This window comes from Sinocyclocheilus rhinocerous, unplaced genomic scaffold (assembly GCF_001515625.1).
Source record: "Sinocyclocheilus rhinocerous isolate Xijiao unplaced genomic scaffold, SAMN03320098_v1.1 scaffold2570, whole genome shotgun sequence".
In the NCBI taxonomy this organism is placed as follows: Eukaryota; Metazoa; Chordata; class Actinopteri; order Cypriniformes; family Cyprinidae; genus Sinocyclocheilus; species Sinocyclocheilus rhinocerous.
In genome coordinates, this window is record NW_015629500.1 from 72,093 (window position 1) to 90,170 (window position 18,078).

The 18,078-nt window shown below is 36.4% G+C and overlaps 1 protein-coding gene across 1 annotated transcript in view; it reads right to left on the reverse strand.

Moving 5' to 3' along the window:
- LOC107738932 (serine/threonine-protein kinase mTOR-like) overlaps positions 1-18,078 on the reverse strand; it is a 164,073-nt gene that overhangs the window by 41,504 nt on the left and 104,491 nt on the right. Inside the window, exons 31-37 of the mRNA XM_016550858.1 lie at positions 17,416-17,516; positions 16,034-16,149; positions 10,148-10,225; positions 9,547-9,654; positions 7,639-7,764; positions 6,058-6,189; positions 3,482-3,597 (exon numbers count right to left, since the gene is read on the reverse strand). Coding sequence (XP_016406344.1) covers positions 3,482-3,597; positions 6,058-6,189; positions 7,639-7,764; positions 9,547-9,654; positions 10,148-10,225; positions 16,034-16,149; positions 17,416-17,516 — 777 coding nt within the window. The remainder of the gene's footprint in view (positions 1-3,481; positions 3,598-6,057; positions 6,190-7,638; positions 7,765-9,546; positions 9,655-10,147; positions 10,226-16,033; positions 16,150-17,415; positions 17,517-18,078) is intronic.

An 18,078-nucleotide genomic window follows, 5' to 3' on the forward strand; every position in this document is an offset into this window, starting at 1 on the left:
CAACAATACTACAGCGAGAATATAAGTTACGCCTTCTTTCTTTGCGTGAACGTGTGGGCGGCGTTATGCAAATCTTCTCACATCGTAGACATGTTAGATGTTACATGTGTTAGAATGAGCCGTTTTAGGTAGGCGTGGTTGCCTCTTAACTTTTATGAAGAATATCTCTTTGGATTTGAGACTTTAGTCTTTGCAACTTTACAGATCTTCTTTATGCACCAAGAGCTTGTAACACTCCAAAGAGAAAGGAAAAATTGAAATCGCATCATATGACCCCTTTAACTAAATGCCCCCTATACTATAGAACATCATATTTACAAACTTCTTGGTTGTAGAATTCTAAAAAGAATTTTAATATGCAACACAGTAACAATAATAAAACATTCCACAACAAATGAAACAAAATGACCAGCAAACATATTTTCAACTAAGAAGAATTATAACAATTAGAGCTGCAAGCAGCACTGATGTGTAAAACATGTCACCAGTAGGTGGTGGTTCTTAATCCTGGTCTTGGGGACCACCAGGTCTGCACATTTTGTATATCTCCCTTATCTGACATGCTCAGTTCAGTTCATTAAGCTCTCTCCGAACAAGCTAATGATCTGAATCAGATGTGTTAAACAAGGGAGACATGCAAAATGTGCAGAGTGTGGGTCTCCAGGACCAGGATTAAGAACCATTGTTGTAAATGTAGATGTCTTCAGGTCAGGACTCCTTTCAAGCATGTGACATTCTATTTTTTAGTTACAACAACTTCCAGTAGGTGGCACTATGTCTTTTAAATTATTACTGTCATGTAGATGCATTCAAGTCAGGACTTTTATCAAACATTTGAAGTCTGGGACAAATTGGACCTTGTATTGGATGTGTAATGTACAGCAACATCATACAGCAATAATCATATCATTCAAACAGTTTGTTTGTGTGCGTGAATCTCTTTATGTGATGGCTGTAAATGAGTTGGCCGTGACACTTTGCAATTTAGCATCGCAAAGGCCTATAGATTTGACTGACCCAATATGGTATTGATCTGATTAAATCTCTAGGAGGAGTTTGTTAAAGTACATAATGACAGCAGGAGCAGTCATTGGTAGGGTTGGGTACCGAAACCCGGTACCAATATGGCACCGGTACCTATGTAACCGGTATGTACTAGAACCGAATCCGAACGCAGATTTCGGTGCCTCATTTCGGTGCCATGCCTGAGCGATCGATTGAAATATGTGTCCTCAGGTTCTCCGAAACAGACGTTAAAAGCATCATGTGGCACCGCACGTGAAAAATAATAATTTCCCGACTGAGAAAATGCACGTGAACTCAAGTCGGAAAGCTCTAATAATACAAATCCAACACATCTTTGTAGTAACGAGAGTGTCCATGTTGTTTTTACATTCACAGAGCACAACTAGGGAAATGAGAGCATCCGAGGAGCGTGTGAATGCAGCAATTACACTTGCTGTGATGGCAGCAGGTAGCCTTCCGTTAACTAAACATGCTAAACATGCTTAAATTAAAATGCCTAAAGCTAAACCTCCCTTGTATTCACATTTCTAAACCTGTTGTCCAACAAAAATCATGATAAAATTCTCGACTGTTAGTATTACCGTTTCATATTTTAATTATCATTAAACCCGTATTTGATTATAGCGATTTGAAAAACTCAAGTAAATATTGTTCAGCTTTAATCTTAATTTAAGTTATTAAGAGTCTCACGCAGGCGCAACATGCAGAGAAGTTTCATTTTGTGTGAAAGCATGACTGAAGGCAGACTGCTGAGGGAAAGAATGTATATGTATATGAAAGAATGTATGATTAAATTATTTGTATGAAAGTATAATAGGAAACTGTCTTCAGAAAAGTTTTGATGGCATTTGCTTTCCATTTTCCCTCCGTGTAATGCATAATAAAGCAGTGTTTAGAAGTGCAGTGCAGCTTTGTTTACAGATGTTACTGTGGAAACAGTTCTGTTCTGCTGTTCATAAGCGCCACCTGCTGTTAAGCTGTGAATTTACAATTCATTCAGTCTGTCTGCCATATTTTTGTTCAGACCAATGCGAAAATCTGACCAAATTTTTGTTGTAAATCTTAACCGGTCAATGGAAAATAGGCTACCTTGTTATCAGAAGTGTCTATTCTTTCTACTTGTTTTCTTTTTATTTATTATAAAAACAAAGCAAACAAACAAACAAACAAACAAAAACTTTGCTACGTATACTGTTAGGTGAAACCCCGCCCACGAACCCCGCCAATCCATAATTTTTTGGGGGAATTTTTATTTATTTATTTATTTAATAAGTATCGGTTCAGGCACCGTTTAGGCACCGGAACCGTGTTAAAAGTATCAACTTGGCACCGGTATCGAAAAAAACCCAAACGATACCCAACCCTAGTCATTGGGAGGGAAGAAGAAACTGATCTCAGCATTAAGCAAACCACACAAGCTCTCTCCTAAAACCTAGAGAGCTGACCACCATTTTTTCAGGAATCAAAAACATGCTCTTGACAATAAGGATGTTTTAAAAGTCAAAGAGCAGCCTTATGCTAATACCTCAATTTGGAGAAATTCTAAAACTGTAGACTGAGAGAGATTATTTCACGCAGTAGTTAGAAGAATCAATAAAAAAGCAGTTCAATCTAATTGAAATATTATTGAATACAATAACTATGTATTTTGAGTTTGTTAGAGGAATGTGTCATTAGATTAGCAAACATGCTTATGAAAAAAGTCAAGAGAATTGTACACTATAAAAACATCAATTTCATTCAATACATAAATAAATAGCAAAATAAATAGCAAAAAACTGTTTGATGAAATTAAATTTTTTTTACAATTTCTAATATTTGAGAGTGCAACTAATTTTTTTTGTTTATTGGAACTTAGGTTCTGACATCAAACTTGCCCATTTTTGTTTGAGTAGAGCGTTTGAAATAACTTTTGAGATTCCAATTCATGTTAGGACATAGACATCAAAGCAGATCACTAGGTTTTAGAAAAGAGCCACACAATTCGAATTTGTCAGTCATTGTTCTTTCATGTTTTTTTTTTTTTAATGTCACTACTAAATCAGTTGTTTTGCACTATTCAGTACAAATATTCAGAACAATGATCATGTTAAGCAGAGATAACTTCTGTAAGGGAGAGGAGGGGCCTAACAGGTCTGACTAATGTCTTAGCAGTGAGTCCTATGTGAAGAGTTTGTTTGTCCTGGCTGCTGTACGCAAAAGCTGTAGATTGAAAGTGGAATGGTTAGTGTGTAAAAATGTAGATATCTCTCAGGGACGACTGGGTACACAAAAGACTGGGTTTGTGCTTAAATGGTTTGAGAAAAATACCATGCTTTTTTTCTGATGATTCACAGAATAAGCATTTAAATTGGTGCTTCTGTTGGTGCACAGTTTATAACGCTAGCGTGTGCGTGCATGCAATTTTCAAGTAGTCAACTAAGGGTGTGGGCATATGGTTGCGAGTCGTACTGACCGTGCCATCAGTTTGTGCAGCTCCAGTTTGTGCTGCTGGTCTTCTGCTGCGATAGCGTGTTGTGCTTGCTGTTGCATCCCCTGCACAAAGTGCTGCATATGCTGGAATGCATCGATCTGAGAGAGATGCAGATAGAACAAATGCCTAAGTATCATGCAATCCTTACCAGTAGAAGATATTTCTAAAGTCAGTATCCTTTTTATACAGACCAATTCCGTGGAACAATGGCTATGGCTCCTGCCAGTTGCCAATCATGAGCATTTCCATAACACCCAATTTTTTAGAGACTTCATTAAACTGATCATAGCATAATGCAGATCTTTTCCTTCAGTAATATCAATTCAGTACCAAAATTTACAGCAGGTCATCCAACAGACAACTGATTGTGTTTTGTAATTTCTATTAATGTGGCAATTTGCAATTCACAATTCAATATGTTTTAGTAATTTTATGCATTGTTTTTTCATCTCTTCACAGGAGTATTTGAGTGAGGCTGATGGCTCTATGTGTGTATGCCAGTAATTTTAACGCAACGCTGTGCTGCGGATTGGTCTATGATTTTCAGTGCCTGGTACTTAGCCAGTACTTATGTAATCTCTCACAGACATAACACTCCAGTAACAAGCTCTACTATAGGACGCTGACGTGACATAATTATACTGTCCTTAAAGGGATAGTTCACCCAAAAATGAAAAGTCTGTCATAATTAGCTATGTTTCCATCCACCTATTTTAATGCACATTTTGGGATATTGCATAAAAAAAAACACTGAATGGAAATGCCAAGACATGCCTTAATTCTAAAAATGTGCATAAAAACTGACCCGAGTGTAACCGAGTTGGACACATTTTTTATCCAATAAGAAAACATGCGCATAAACTATAAAGCTTCTGGTTATAACTTTTTATACTATTATTTTTTTTCATACTATGGAAGTCAATGTGGACCAAAAACTGTTTGGTTACCCACATTCTTCAAAATACTTTCTTTTATGTTCAACAGAAGAAAGAAACTCATACAACTTGAGGGTAAATAAATGACAGCATTTTTTTTTTGTGAAGTACCCCTTTAAAGTCTAATATTTTTTTCTTAAAATTTCATCATTTGGCTAAACAGCAAAACACACCTTTTTTTCCCTCCAGAACACACACTTGCCTACTCAAATTGTGTTTTAGTTCTTTAAACATTTCCTGCATTGTGACAGGCCTTACCATGGACTGTACAATTTACAAATCTACTTAAAATAAATATTTATTGCAAGAATATAGTCAATATAGCCATGCAGATACATGAATCTACACATTAAATGTTAAAAAAAATTCTTGAAAATCTTGCTAATCAGGACCCCAAACAAGTAAATAATGCAATTTCAAGTTAACAAGAGGGAGAGACTGACCTCCTGCTATTACTTACATTTGTAATGTTTATGTGGAGCTATTTAAGTTCAGATAAATGTATATGGGAGTTGGACATAATATAGTGTAACATGTAATAGTGTACCATGTCCATTTGTCAAATACTAGAGTAATAGAGTAATAAAGAGGTAAGACTGGGAAGCTGGAAAGCTGCAGGTAAAGCCAAGCGACCTTTCCACTCATCTTGTTACATCATCACAGACACAGACAGAAGATTTTTTCTGTTTAAAAAACAAGGATGTTTTTAAGCAAGGAGAAACTAATCAAGGGAATTTTTTGAAGGAGTCATCTCATGAAGGAGTGCTTTCATTGCTCTTATGTGACAGGCAGGACAGGAATTTCCCAAAACCTATTACAGTCATGTTAAATTAATCTGTTTGACAAACTAAATAGAAGCCATACTTGATTTACCCTTAACCCCTAGTAACTGACATCTTGCATAATATGAAAAATATTAACAATCACAGCATTCCAAAAAGAGCTAAACTGAGCTGCTTCATCTCATCTGATGGGCATTGTATAAGTGTTTGTTCTTATGATTCCCTAGTCTTTACAATAAAAGGCCCTGGGGCCCTAGGGGTCAGTACATGCTTTACGGGTCTTCCTGTGTTGAATGCGCCAAGGGGCCCAGGGGCTCTGGTGGTCAGTACACACTATGCAATGAGGGGCCTGCGGGCCTAATTCTGACTAATTAAAATTCTTTGCAAGCAAAAGTAAACTCTAAATATTTATATTACAGTATATTTTTCACCAGTGAAAAACCAAAAAAAAAAAAAAACAGCGAAAACCCAAGATTGGAGCATGCAAGTCATATATTTCCAGGACTGTATGTGTCAGATAAGCAACTGCTTTTAAGATGAATGGGAATGCTAATGGGTATATTTTTCACCAGTGAAAAACCAAAAAAAAAAAAAAAACAGTGAGAACCAAGATTGGAGCATGCAAGTCATATATTTCCAGGACTGTATGTGTCAGATAAGCAACTGCTTTTAAGATGAATGGGAATGCTAATGGATGGCTTGCAGATATTGCAGACCACTTTCTTTTTTGCACATACAAGCAGCAAGAATCTGTACTTGACTGTACATTAATGAAAATACTTCCCAGGGGCATTGCGAAGGGAATCACTTGTTTTCAAGAGCACCTGAAGTGAGTGTTTACCTTGCGAGTGCTCTTCCACATGTACTTCATATAAGCGTAGGTGACATGAGGGTGGGCGGTGGGCAGGGGATGGTCGAGCTGTTTGGAGGGATCCACACCCAGCAGGAGAATGAGGGTTTTATGGGCTAGTGCCTGAGGAATACACAAAGAATATCAGTTATAATTATTGCTTCAAATGATTATGTCTCCAAATTGTCGTCACAATGTAAATAAAATGGCAAACATCTGTAAACCAAATGTAATTCAGTGACATGAAATGGCAGCTGTCATAAAAACTTAAACATAAAATGGCCTCCAAAGATTGCAAACATTTTCGACAGAATTACAGTAGGAGATTTACTACATATTCATAAATAATTAAGACTTCAATAACAGGACCAGTAAAAAAAAAGGGCATTAAGTCAAGTCATGTATGTGAGGCAAGAGGTCAGGGTTTAGTGGTTTAACGTGACAAGGTTATCCCCTGCTGGTAGATGTAATAACTACACCATTATTCAGACAAAATTCAGACGCCATTAAACAACTTTTTTTTTTTTAAGCAAAATATAATTTCAAATATTTCATTATTTTATAGTAGATGATTTGCAGTGACCAGTTTTGGTAAAAGTGCAAAACTGACTGAGTCATGTTGTAAAATACTCTATAAACCTCATTAATGTGATCTCATCACATTGGTATTGCTGTGCCTATGTACCATTCTGCTAAAAATTGCCAAAGAACTATATTGTTTGGTGAAATAATTATTTGTTATCAACATATGGTACTATAAATGTTATAATAATATAATATGTTATCAGGATTTAAACAACACAATCAGATGATTTTAATGCTACGTCCCTAAGAGGAACAATGTGAAGTTCATTGTTTAGTAACTGGCTTGATTTACCGACACATAAACAGCAACAAACAAACCGGCGACAAAGAATGTCTGACTGAGCATTTACATGGCTGAAAATAAACAGCCAATTCCTAACATTCCTATTTTTAGTCATATGATCCTAGTCTATCCATAACACAGCAGTGCTTGGGGTCGAAGAGGTGATGATGAAGAAACAGGCGCTGATAGGCAGTTTTACACTAATGCATTAATTTCTATTAAATAATAAAGAGGAGGAATTAAAAAAAAAAAAAAAAGAGTTGTTTTGGTAGCTTGGTTTCAATAAAAGCAACTTTTTGATTTTTGAATCAAACTTACACTGCTTTTATAGTGCAATGACCTCTTATATGTCAAACGAGCAGGGGAATTTTGATTTCTCAGTTTATGCCCCCTTTGAATTGTGTTTATTTTATAAAACCTTGCCTGGTCTATATACTGTAGCTCCACACTGTGCATTTCAACACCACTTAGCAGTTCTAAATCACTGTAAACCATGGCTTCTTGAGGCTTATTGCTTAAATTTTTCATTGTTTATGGATGTTTCTCTGTTTAGAAACATTCTGCCACATTCTGGAAGATATTTAAAACTTCCACAAGAGTTTTTCCTTCTGTGAAATGATGCGGTGTCAGTCAATGATATTCAATGTGTTACATAAAAAGTTCAGTGTTAAGCTTGCAATTGAAGGTAACCGTGATGTTCTTACTAGTCTTCCACTTTTTCCACAGAGGCTAGCGTACTTCAACCATGTCCTCATGTCCTCATGTGGACTAATGACCAGGGAGCGCACCATCAAGATCCTCTGCCAGTCCTCCACAATACGCTGGCAACCCTGAAGAAAAGAAAGTCACATTTTTAGCATTTACTTTTGTAAACTATGCTCAGTTCTGGGTAGTAACTTATTACATATAATCCAGATGTTATGTAATCAGATTCCAAAAAATTTAATACTTGTAATTACATTATATTATGCTCATAATTCACACAGTGGCTTCAATTCTTCTTTTTCTCCTTTGAATTTTCTTTTCTAAATAATTCTACCGTGCGTCACACTGTGTAGCTTTGACTATATTCACAACATGGCCATGTAAATTTTATGTAAATACATTTGTGATCCATGTTTCTAAATTTGGGGACAAAGCACCTCTCAGTCAATTAGACCATGTATGAAACAAATAATTATACAAGTTAGTAAACACTGCAGATAAACAGCTGTGAAACACTATGAAATCTGCTGAACATCACTAATTATTGATCTGGACGAAAGTCTGGTCTAAAAGTACTTCAAACCTGAAGATGTGTAATGTCATTGCTATTTTTAATGTTCAATCATCTTATTTGGATTTGTTTTTATTTCCAAGTAATATATTAGCTTTAATTTTACATTTTTATGATTTAATTAATTATTGGCTTTTCATAAACACACGAACCCCCTGCAGTTCTTTCATGAAATCCAGTTTGGGAAATCCTGGCGTAAAGTATTGTTTAATGCATTTTCAAGAATGGAATATATTTTCTTTCTCTGTTATTTTATTATTATTTTATTTTATCTCAATATGGTACACTATATATGTGACAAATGAGTTAGGTAAAAAGTAATCTAGAAGTAATTAAAAAGTATAATACATTACCTAAAATGAGTAATCTATAAATTATGTCCCAAACTACAATTTTTGTTGTGTAATTTGTAATCAATAACAGACTACAATTTGCAAATAATCTTCCCAGCACTGACTATTATGAATCATGGTTGGTAACATTAGACTCTATGAAGTTTTTTTTGACACAAATGACAAGAAACTGAGCAGCTGACAGCTATAAACAATGGTGTGTTACTCATTAATTTGAGAAAATGTGTTGACAAAAAGATGAAGACTTACTTAGTTTTTACCATTGCATAGCCAGTCTACTGACTTTTGGCAAAAGTATGAGTTAGTGTTAAGGTTATAAAGTGGGCAGTCCTTAGCCAGAATAAGCTACTTCTACACATAACAGGGCTGAATAAACCTGAAAGTGGATATGGATGAAAAACTGCCTGTACATAAACCCCCTCTAATACAACAAATCACACTATTCTGAGTCTGTAATTCTCCTGGACTGAAGCTGACCAATTAACTGCTGACTAACATTTCCTTGTCAACAATATATCAGTTCTGCACTCTCACACCTTCCTGAATGGAAAAGTCTGCAGGTTGGCAGCATTAGTTCTCACTGTTAAATGCTTGTTTTCCCCCAGTGGCACTAGCTGAGCATATAAAAGAAATGCAAGCTGACACACTACGTCAAGACACCCTGCTGAGCTGATGTCAAGCCAACCACAAAGTGTTTTCACACGTAACGTCAACCAGGTCAGGACAGGATTACTGATGAAGGAACACAACAGCAACAGATGGAAGTTATTGGTTTGGATCAGTCTGATGAATCCTTTCTTTGTGAAACTTAAAATTAATGTATCGCTACTGACTTACTGTTCATATGTAGTGACACAGTTAAAAATATACATGTGCAAAAATTATTTTGTAATTAATTTAACTTTGATTTTATAGACATACATATAGAACCCTGAATACTCCATTTAACTCGGTAAGTGTGGAGTGAAAAACATTGCTGTTACCTGCAGCCTCTCCCACCACGTTTCCCGTATAATGTCCCTCCTCTCAGGAACCAGTTTATACTGGATCACCTCCTCTAACTCAGACAGCATCTGACAAGACACCATGGCCTGTGAGAGAGAGAGAGAGAGAGAGAGAGAGTGTGTGAGTGTTAGAGAGTGTGTATGAGTGTATGTGAGAGAGAGAGAGAGAGAGAGAGAGTGTGAGTGTGTGTGAAAAGATAAGTGTCTTGACTATATTAAAAAAAGCCAAGACTTCTTTTGTATGCACTCTTTAAACATTTAAATCATGTTAAATTAAAACTGAGGAAAGAAAAAAAAAACAAAGATTAGATCCATAAAGTGTCATTTTCTCACCCAATGTGAGAGTACGTGTGTGTGTGCACGCGTTTATTAGCACCTTATTCAGGCTGGAATAATGTAACACATTATTGTTTGGCCTTATTATGTAATAGTCTCTCCTGAAATGGTCTTCTCTTTAGCTCACATGCTGAACAGCAATTACTCAATGAACAATAAAAAGAAAAGCTATACATTACTTGTATCAAATGATTATTTGACTTGGGACAATCTTCTATATTGAGACTGAGGTATATTCTCTTACCCCATATGCTCTACTGTAACTCTCTCCAGCCATGGCGGTGAGCTCAGCATCCAGTAGGTCTCTGGCTTTGTCAATGCACTGAAATCACATGAACACACATTATACCATAGTGTTGCTGAATGCTTGACTCTGGTTGCAACTATTTTTCAATAAACACACATCTATAAAATGTTCCAGGTCCGTTGACCGCATTACAGTCATTTCAAATTATTTCAGTTAATTCAAAAGGACCTTATAGCAAACAACAGCAAAAAAAATCCCAAAACCAGAAATACACTGACCAAGAAAACAAGTATGACAAACAAAAATAAAAAAGATAATTTCCATGTTTTTACCACTAAATTACCTTATATGGAAAGCATGCTTTCATTCTCCTGCTTTCTCTCTCACATAGACATGTAGACACACGCATACAGATCTCTTTAAGCGAAGCCAAGACTGCAACGCAGACCTAAACAACTAGCAAAGACCACAGACACCCATCAATATTCTAGACTTCTACAGCAAACTCTACCACCATGATTTCAGCCTGCCCTTCAGACTTTCAACCCCTATCCCAATTATTTCAGCCAGTGTATTCACTATAATATATAAATTGTATTAAATATTACTTGTAAACAAGCTACAGGCAGTCCAAAATGCAGCAGCTAGAGTCCTTACCAGGTCAAGAAAATATGATCATATTACCCCAATTTTACAGTCTCTGCACTGGCTACCTATTAAGTTCCATATCAGTTACAAAATATTATTACTTGCCTATAAGGCCCTTAATGGGTTAGCTCCTGCGTACCTAACTAGTCTTCTACCACGCTACAATCCATCACGCTCCCTAAGGTCACAAAACTCTGGACTTTTGGTAGTACCAAGGATTGCAAAGCACACTAAAGGAGGTAGAGCTTTTACGCATTTGGCTCCCAAACTTTGGAATAGCCTTCCTGATAATGTTCAGGGTTCAGACACACTCTCTCTGTTTAAATCTAAATTAAAGACACATCTCTTTGGCCAAGCATTCAAACAATGTCACGGCCCGGTACGAAACACCGAGGAGAAACAGGGTCTGGGTCCACATGCAGGTGAAAACTTCTCTTTAATGAACAGAAAGGCCAACAAGGCAAAACAAAACAGATCTAGGAACGACAGATACGAATACATTTACAATACAGCCAGGCAGAGTGGTGAGTGAGAGGAGAAGATATAGTCTGTGACAATGGGGAACAGCTGAGGGTGAGTGTAATGAGTGAATGACTGAACAGGTGTATGGAGTTTGGGGAATTAGTGTAATGAGTGAACAGGTGTATGGGGTTTGGGGAATGGAGTCCGGCTTTAATTGATTTTTCAGTACATTTCTGCCATATGTACATTAACTGACAGTCACCACTGATAAGCTACCACTAAATATTGTAGAAACTTAATTTGCTGTAAAGTTGCTTTGCAATGATTTGTATCGTGAAAAGCGCTGTACAAATAAACTTGAATTGAATTGAATTGAATTATACCATAAATGTACAAAAACATTAACTTGTGCGGTAACTTGGAATTATCAGTCACAATGTGTTCCTAACTGTGTTCTTACCAAGCTAAAGAAGAACTTTGGAGGAGAACATTATCTTTGGTACACATGCTAACATGTTCTTTAAATGTCACTAAACAAAAAATGACCACCATCAGCCCATCAAAAGTCAACTGTCTCTTTTTTAAACTATCATGCATTCTATGCCGTTTCATCAAACCCTAACTTATAGTATAATTGGAGATTCAAGACCGTGGGCCCTGTTTGAAATCATGTAAATAGCACAAATAAATAAAGATAACAAATACACAAATTAAACAATGATTTAAGTTGTTTTTTTTTTTTTTACTGAAACCAAATAATCAAATGTAAAATAGCATTGCACAGTCTTCGCTTAATAAATTAAATACAGATTAATTCTTGTTAAAACTACAAAAGTAATTCAGTCAACAGCAGTGAGTGACTTTCTCTATTTTTTCTTGGATTAACATTAGAACAGCGACAGCAGCTAGTAAATTAGGTATAAATTACACACCCAATTTCTTTCTCAGATGTTTATGTTCACTTAAGACATAACCAACAGTTTTTCGAGGATGCTCGTCAAGACGGGTATTTCAACATAATTTTGTATGTATTTGTCCATTCAAGTGTAAGAAGACGCAAAACACAATTCGGTGTTCATGGGCTGTGAGATGCAGCTCTCTGTGTGCACGCTGTGCGCACAGAACACAGCGCACGGGTGTTGAATTAAGCTCTTTCACGTCGTTTTTGCTTGAATGTTTAAATTGGTGAGGTGTATTTGTTCATTCAAGTGCAAGAAGATGTAGCGTCTGGACCAATCAAACATACAATTTTGCATTTGATTTAACAAATTAGTTATTCATTAGATTAACAAATCGTCACAGACCCCTCACCCAATAAACTGGGTGCCAGGATGTCTGCGAACGACACCAGGCCCCCCCTGGTCCCCATGGCAACCAATGCTGATATCACTGGTTTTATGGCCCAAAGGAATGTGAGTAGAGAAAATCACTACCTTTTCCATAGGAAGAGACACAATGCACAGTAGAAATGGACTTTTCTCTAATTAATCCATAGGAAAACCTTTCTTTGAATGAACACACATATCCTTCAGGTCATTGTGTATGTTGTCTTTGATATTTTATACTGTTTTATGCAGGCTTATGATGGAACCACTCGTTCCTGTCATCTTACCTATATGTAATCCTACCATGTTTAGTATCTATGAATTCGCCTTCTGATGATCTAAACGAGCGTGTATATTATATGTTGGTACATAGGCAATATATTAGTGTCCTGAGAATCTTTAGTAATTTAGATTCAAGTTCCATATGCAAATTACCATGCTATCACACAAAGGGTCATAAAACTCCCCAGTATTTCCAAACTCCCACTTGGGATTCCGGCCTTTCTCATTGGACAAGCCCATATTCAACTTGAACCTTCAGATTGCATCAAACCTCTCTTTCAGACAGACGAGACGTGCAAGTATTCAAACTTAGTCTTATTAATTGATACATTAGGTATCATTTGCACCTTTTTACAAAGGTGTGTTTGAACTAAGAATCTGATGTTTCCTTCAGGCGGTAGATCTGCTGAATATGCAAATGGTTCCATAACTTCATTCCTTATTTCTCTCCTCTTTACTGCTTAAGCTTTAACCCTTTCCTATACCAACTGTATGTGTGTGTGTGTGTTTATGTGTATGTTAGACCAGTTTAATTGTTTATGTAGTATGTTAGACTAGTTTAAGTGTTTATGTAGTTAATAAAGTCTTACTTGTATCACAGTTGACGTTGTTCATTGTTTGCTCATAGCTGGAGTCCCTAATCATGCAGATTTATGCTACAGGCTCTGTGTAGAGTTGTACAGTAAGAAAGTTATTTCCCTTAACCAGGAAATTAACATTCTTAGAATTGACAGACAGTTGACCCTGAGAGGTCAAGTAAATACTTACAGCGGATCTAAATATTTATAATTAATTATAACTAGTTATGATTAATTATTCATATTTCCCAATGAGCTGATTCGCTACAAAGACATGAAAGAGAACTTAGTTCAGTGAGTACTCAGTTGAGTTCTTTCGCATCTTCTTGTGCTAGAATGCTTTAATCTCTTGAATGTTCAAATTGGCAAGGCTTAAAAACATGCAAATGATAAGCTTTCATGATGACGCGCAGCAGTGACCCGTCAACTGTCCTGAGCGTCTTTCATGCTGGCCTTGGGCAGTCGGTTGAAATTGCTGTTTTTTTCAGTTTATTACTTTAAAGCTGCTTTGACACGATCTGTATAGAACAAAGCTCTATATAATTAATATAACTTGACGCACTTGACCCAGAGACTTACACATGCACAGAAAACTGTTGTCAGCATTGCAGTGCATGGATTACATAGATTGTTATCAAAATACTAATGCCTCCCCCAATCACATTTTTGTCAACAGTTGTTTGATGAGGATCTGCAGTTTGGTGGATAATAGCCTACAGTACACTGCTTGCCTGTTGTGTAGCATAAATGTATATTCAACTTTTTTACAACGCCGACCAACTGCACAGAAATCTGGACCTATACCATGCTTGATGACTCCGTAGGTGATGTGCAGGATGCACCCATTGTAGCAACTCAGTTTTCTGCATTTATGAAAGGATGAGGACCATTTACATACACACGCAATTTACACAGAACCAAACCTAACCATAAACATCTATTTTCAGCAAGATTAACTAAATATAAAGTGTTTGTGTGCATGCCATTGTCTGTTTACTTGAATCATACCTAAACAAAATGCCCATTTTAAAGCAAAGGGTGACTAATTCACTGCTTGATTTGCTAAGTAAAAGCATACTTTGACATCATTTTTGCACATTATTTTCGAAGTGTTTATTGATAAGTGTAGCCCTTACAAGTATATTGCATGCAATGTATCTGGTTGCCTTGACAACCTCATGCACTTGGTGCAAGTAAAATCAACCCTCCCTTTGGGAAATTTGGGACCAAAAATTATTCAGACACTTTGACCTGACCATGTTTTGCTTAAGTGTTATCTGACATTATCAAGATGAATTTGTTCTGACACAATTTAACTCTGAGTTCTTGTCACATTTTATTACCATTTTCTAAACTATAGCAAATAAACTGTAATAATGTGTGAAATGTTGAAGGTGTCTAAATAAATTTTGGTTTGACTATATAAGCACTCATGTACAGTTAGATGTTCTGTCACTAATTGTTTATTGCTGTTTATGTGTCAGTAAATCAGGCCAGTGACTAAATGGTCATGCTGTTCCTTTTAGTAGCATTGAAAATTGAAATTGAAAATTATTTAAATTGTGATTATAATGCTAGAATCAACACTTTTCACAATTGATTAATTAATCCTAGCAGCTGTTACAGTAAATACAAAAAAAAAAGTTTTCAAAAGAGTTCCACATGTAATATTTATTTCATATGTAAAGATGTTGCTCAATCATAGCAGTGGGCGTTTAAAATTAAAACACAACCCTTTTAAATTGAGAATTTAAGTAAGAGGTCTAAAATCTGGGTAGATAATGGCCTTTTATTTGTAAATTATGACAGTTTAAGTAAAAATCATACTACCATTATAGGTGTACCTCAGAAAACATAAAATAAAAAAGTAATTATTGACCCCTTTGACTGTTTAATTGAAGTAACCTTAGCCACAATGTCCTCTCGAGTAATGGAACAGGTGGGATGGACAGGATAATAATGGTGAACACAGAGTACATGGGTGTGTCTGTGATGTTCTCCATGTGTATGAGCTCATCTCACTCTCTCTCTCTTTCTCTCTCTCACACACACACACACACACGCACACACACACACAGTCACGCTTGTTTAGGAAAAAGGAACACTGCATCACCGCAGGGACCGTATGTCAGCCAAGTTATTGTAATGGAACGGGATGGACAGGATAATAATGGTGAACACAGAGTACATGGGTGTGTCTGTGATGTTCTCCATGTGTATGAGCTCATCTCACTCTCTCTCTCTTTCTCTCTCTCACACACACACACACACACGCACACACACACACAGTCACGCTTGTTTAGGAAAAAGGAACACTGCATCACCGCAGGGACCGTATGTCAGCCAAGTTATTTGACGTGCATATTGCGGCTAGCCTTTCACCAATATTACATAACGCCTGTGAGACAATGCACCACGGCAACTGCTGCACTCATCATCTTTGACTGAACAATTTTTTCCTTAATCATCTCCCTCTTGGTTGTTTCTTCCACACGAGTCAGACATTTTTAGAGGATGACAAACGAGGTGAGAGGCAGTTTATATACTGTTGATTTAATAACTCTCATAAGTTGTTTATTATGTAGTACCTGTTGAGCCAATGAGAAGAGATCCTGGTGTAGAGCAAGCACTGCCCTGTAAAAGGCTCCATCATGGGTGTCTCGTGGGATCATGCAGGTATACTCTTCCATACTGTCCCAGTGGCCTGACAAACGCACAAAGAAGCAAATGATATTATACATACAAATGTAATATTTTCAACAAAATAATAAATTAAACAAATATCTGTTTGCAATATCTGAGACTTAGATTCAACATTAAGTGTCCCAAAAGAAAATTGCAGCAACGTGGAATATCTGATGGTCTGTAAATAGAATATCTGTAAATGTAATAAAAACTGATACTATTGACTGATGAATAGTGACTGAATTTGAACCCTTCATCATTTGGTCTCAGGTCAAAAGTCACAATAGAATCTTATTGCTCATTAAAATGTATGGTAGAAAATACATGACTTAGGTATTAATATACTGTCAGTTTTGTATCACCAGGGCCAAAATGTCTTTTTTTCCCGAACTATTTCGTATGAATTCACTTCCCTGAAATACGGGTTGTGAAATGCATGCTTTTATTGTTACAGGTCTGTTGGCTGGTTTTAGAGAAGTTTTGGGCACTTTTCAGCTCAGGCTGACTTAAGCAGGTTTTCTTAGCAGGTTAAGGAGAGACAGAGACTCCTACAGTACGATTTTGAATTTAAATATTTAATGAATTACCATTATGAAACAAGTAAAAAAAAATTCTAATGGGGTATATTTAAGTAAATCACATAATGTCATGTATACATGAAATATGAAACATGGACATCACATGATTTTTTATAATAACATTAACATTCTGATCTTAATGGTCTTTAAAGCATTTACTTTAGAAAGCTGCCTTGTTTTTTTGCCTTATGTAACCAACTATAGTTAACAACTAGCTTAATGTTGCTATGAATACAGTATTACGTATTTATAACCATCAAAACTTGCAACATTTTTTATCAGACGTGCTTGGATGCGGTTGCCGACTGACATCAAGAATGTGTTATGCGTCTGCACAACAAACCCCCATCCTGCCTCAAACAAAAACTCTTGGGAACAGCATGGCTCATGCAAGTATCCATTTTTGCTCAAAATCCATGACAGTGAACTTCACCCAAAAGGTGAGCAGTTTGCATCCCTGTCCTATAGAAGAGGAATGATAATTATGTATCACTGTGTTGATGTGATTACAGTGTTTTGTCTTTTTAGTATTAAGTGGAAATTAGCAGTGATCGCTAGCAGTGTTTTGCCAAAACTAAGGAAAATTGCAGATTGAAGTCGCCAGGTAAACTTTACAGACTTAAGTTACAGAATTCCTACATTCTTTAACTTCAACCTAATGTTGGAATAATCAAAAACAATGCTTTTTTCCCCCCTTCTCGCCTCACCCAGTCCCCATGCTGCAGCCGCTGCCATGCGGGCCATCTTGGCTTGAGTCTCCTCGCTGACCAAAGTCCATTCCTCACAGCACTGCTGGTGCAGCTGACCCCTGACGGAGGAAAAAAACAGAAAGAGAATGAGAGAGAGAAACAGACAGACAGCAGGGGAGGAAACAGTCTCACATAGCCAAACTTTTGACTATTGGGAGTAAAGTCTGGTCCACACTGAAGCTTATTTTGGCCAAGAACCTTACGGATTACAGTTCATGCTCATTGCCAATACTCTTCTAATATGCACACTTAATACCGCTTTAAATTACTATACTATTACATCAATTTAACAATAATAACAAAGGGGGGAGGAAGCATAACTTTGCAAATTTATTAAAATGAAAAACTGAAATAATTAGAATTATATTAATTAAATAATTCAGAACCTTAACTCAGTGCTTAGGATCACATGTGTTAATTACAAGCAGGGGTGTGAAGTAACGAATTACAAATACTCACGTTACAGTAATTAAGTAGTTTTTATCAGTAATTGTACTTTTTTGAGTAGTTTAAAAATTGTGTACTTTTACTTTTACTTGAGTACATTTTAAGTGATGTATCGGTACTTTTACTCCGCTATTTTTCTCCGTTTGTGGTCGTTACATGCTTATTTTAATTTAA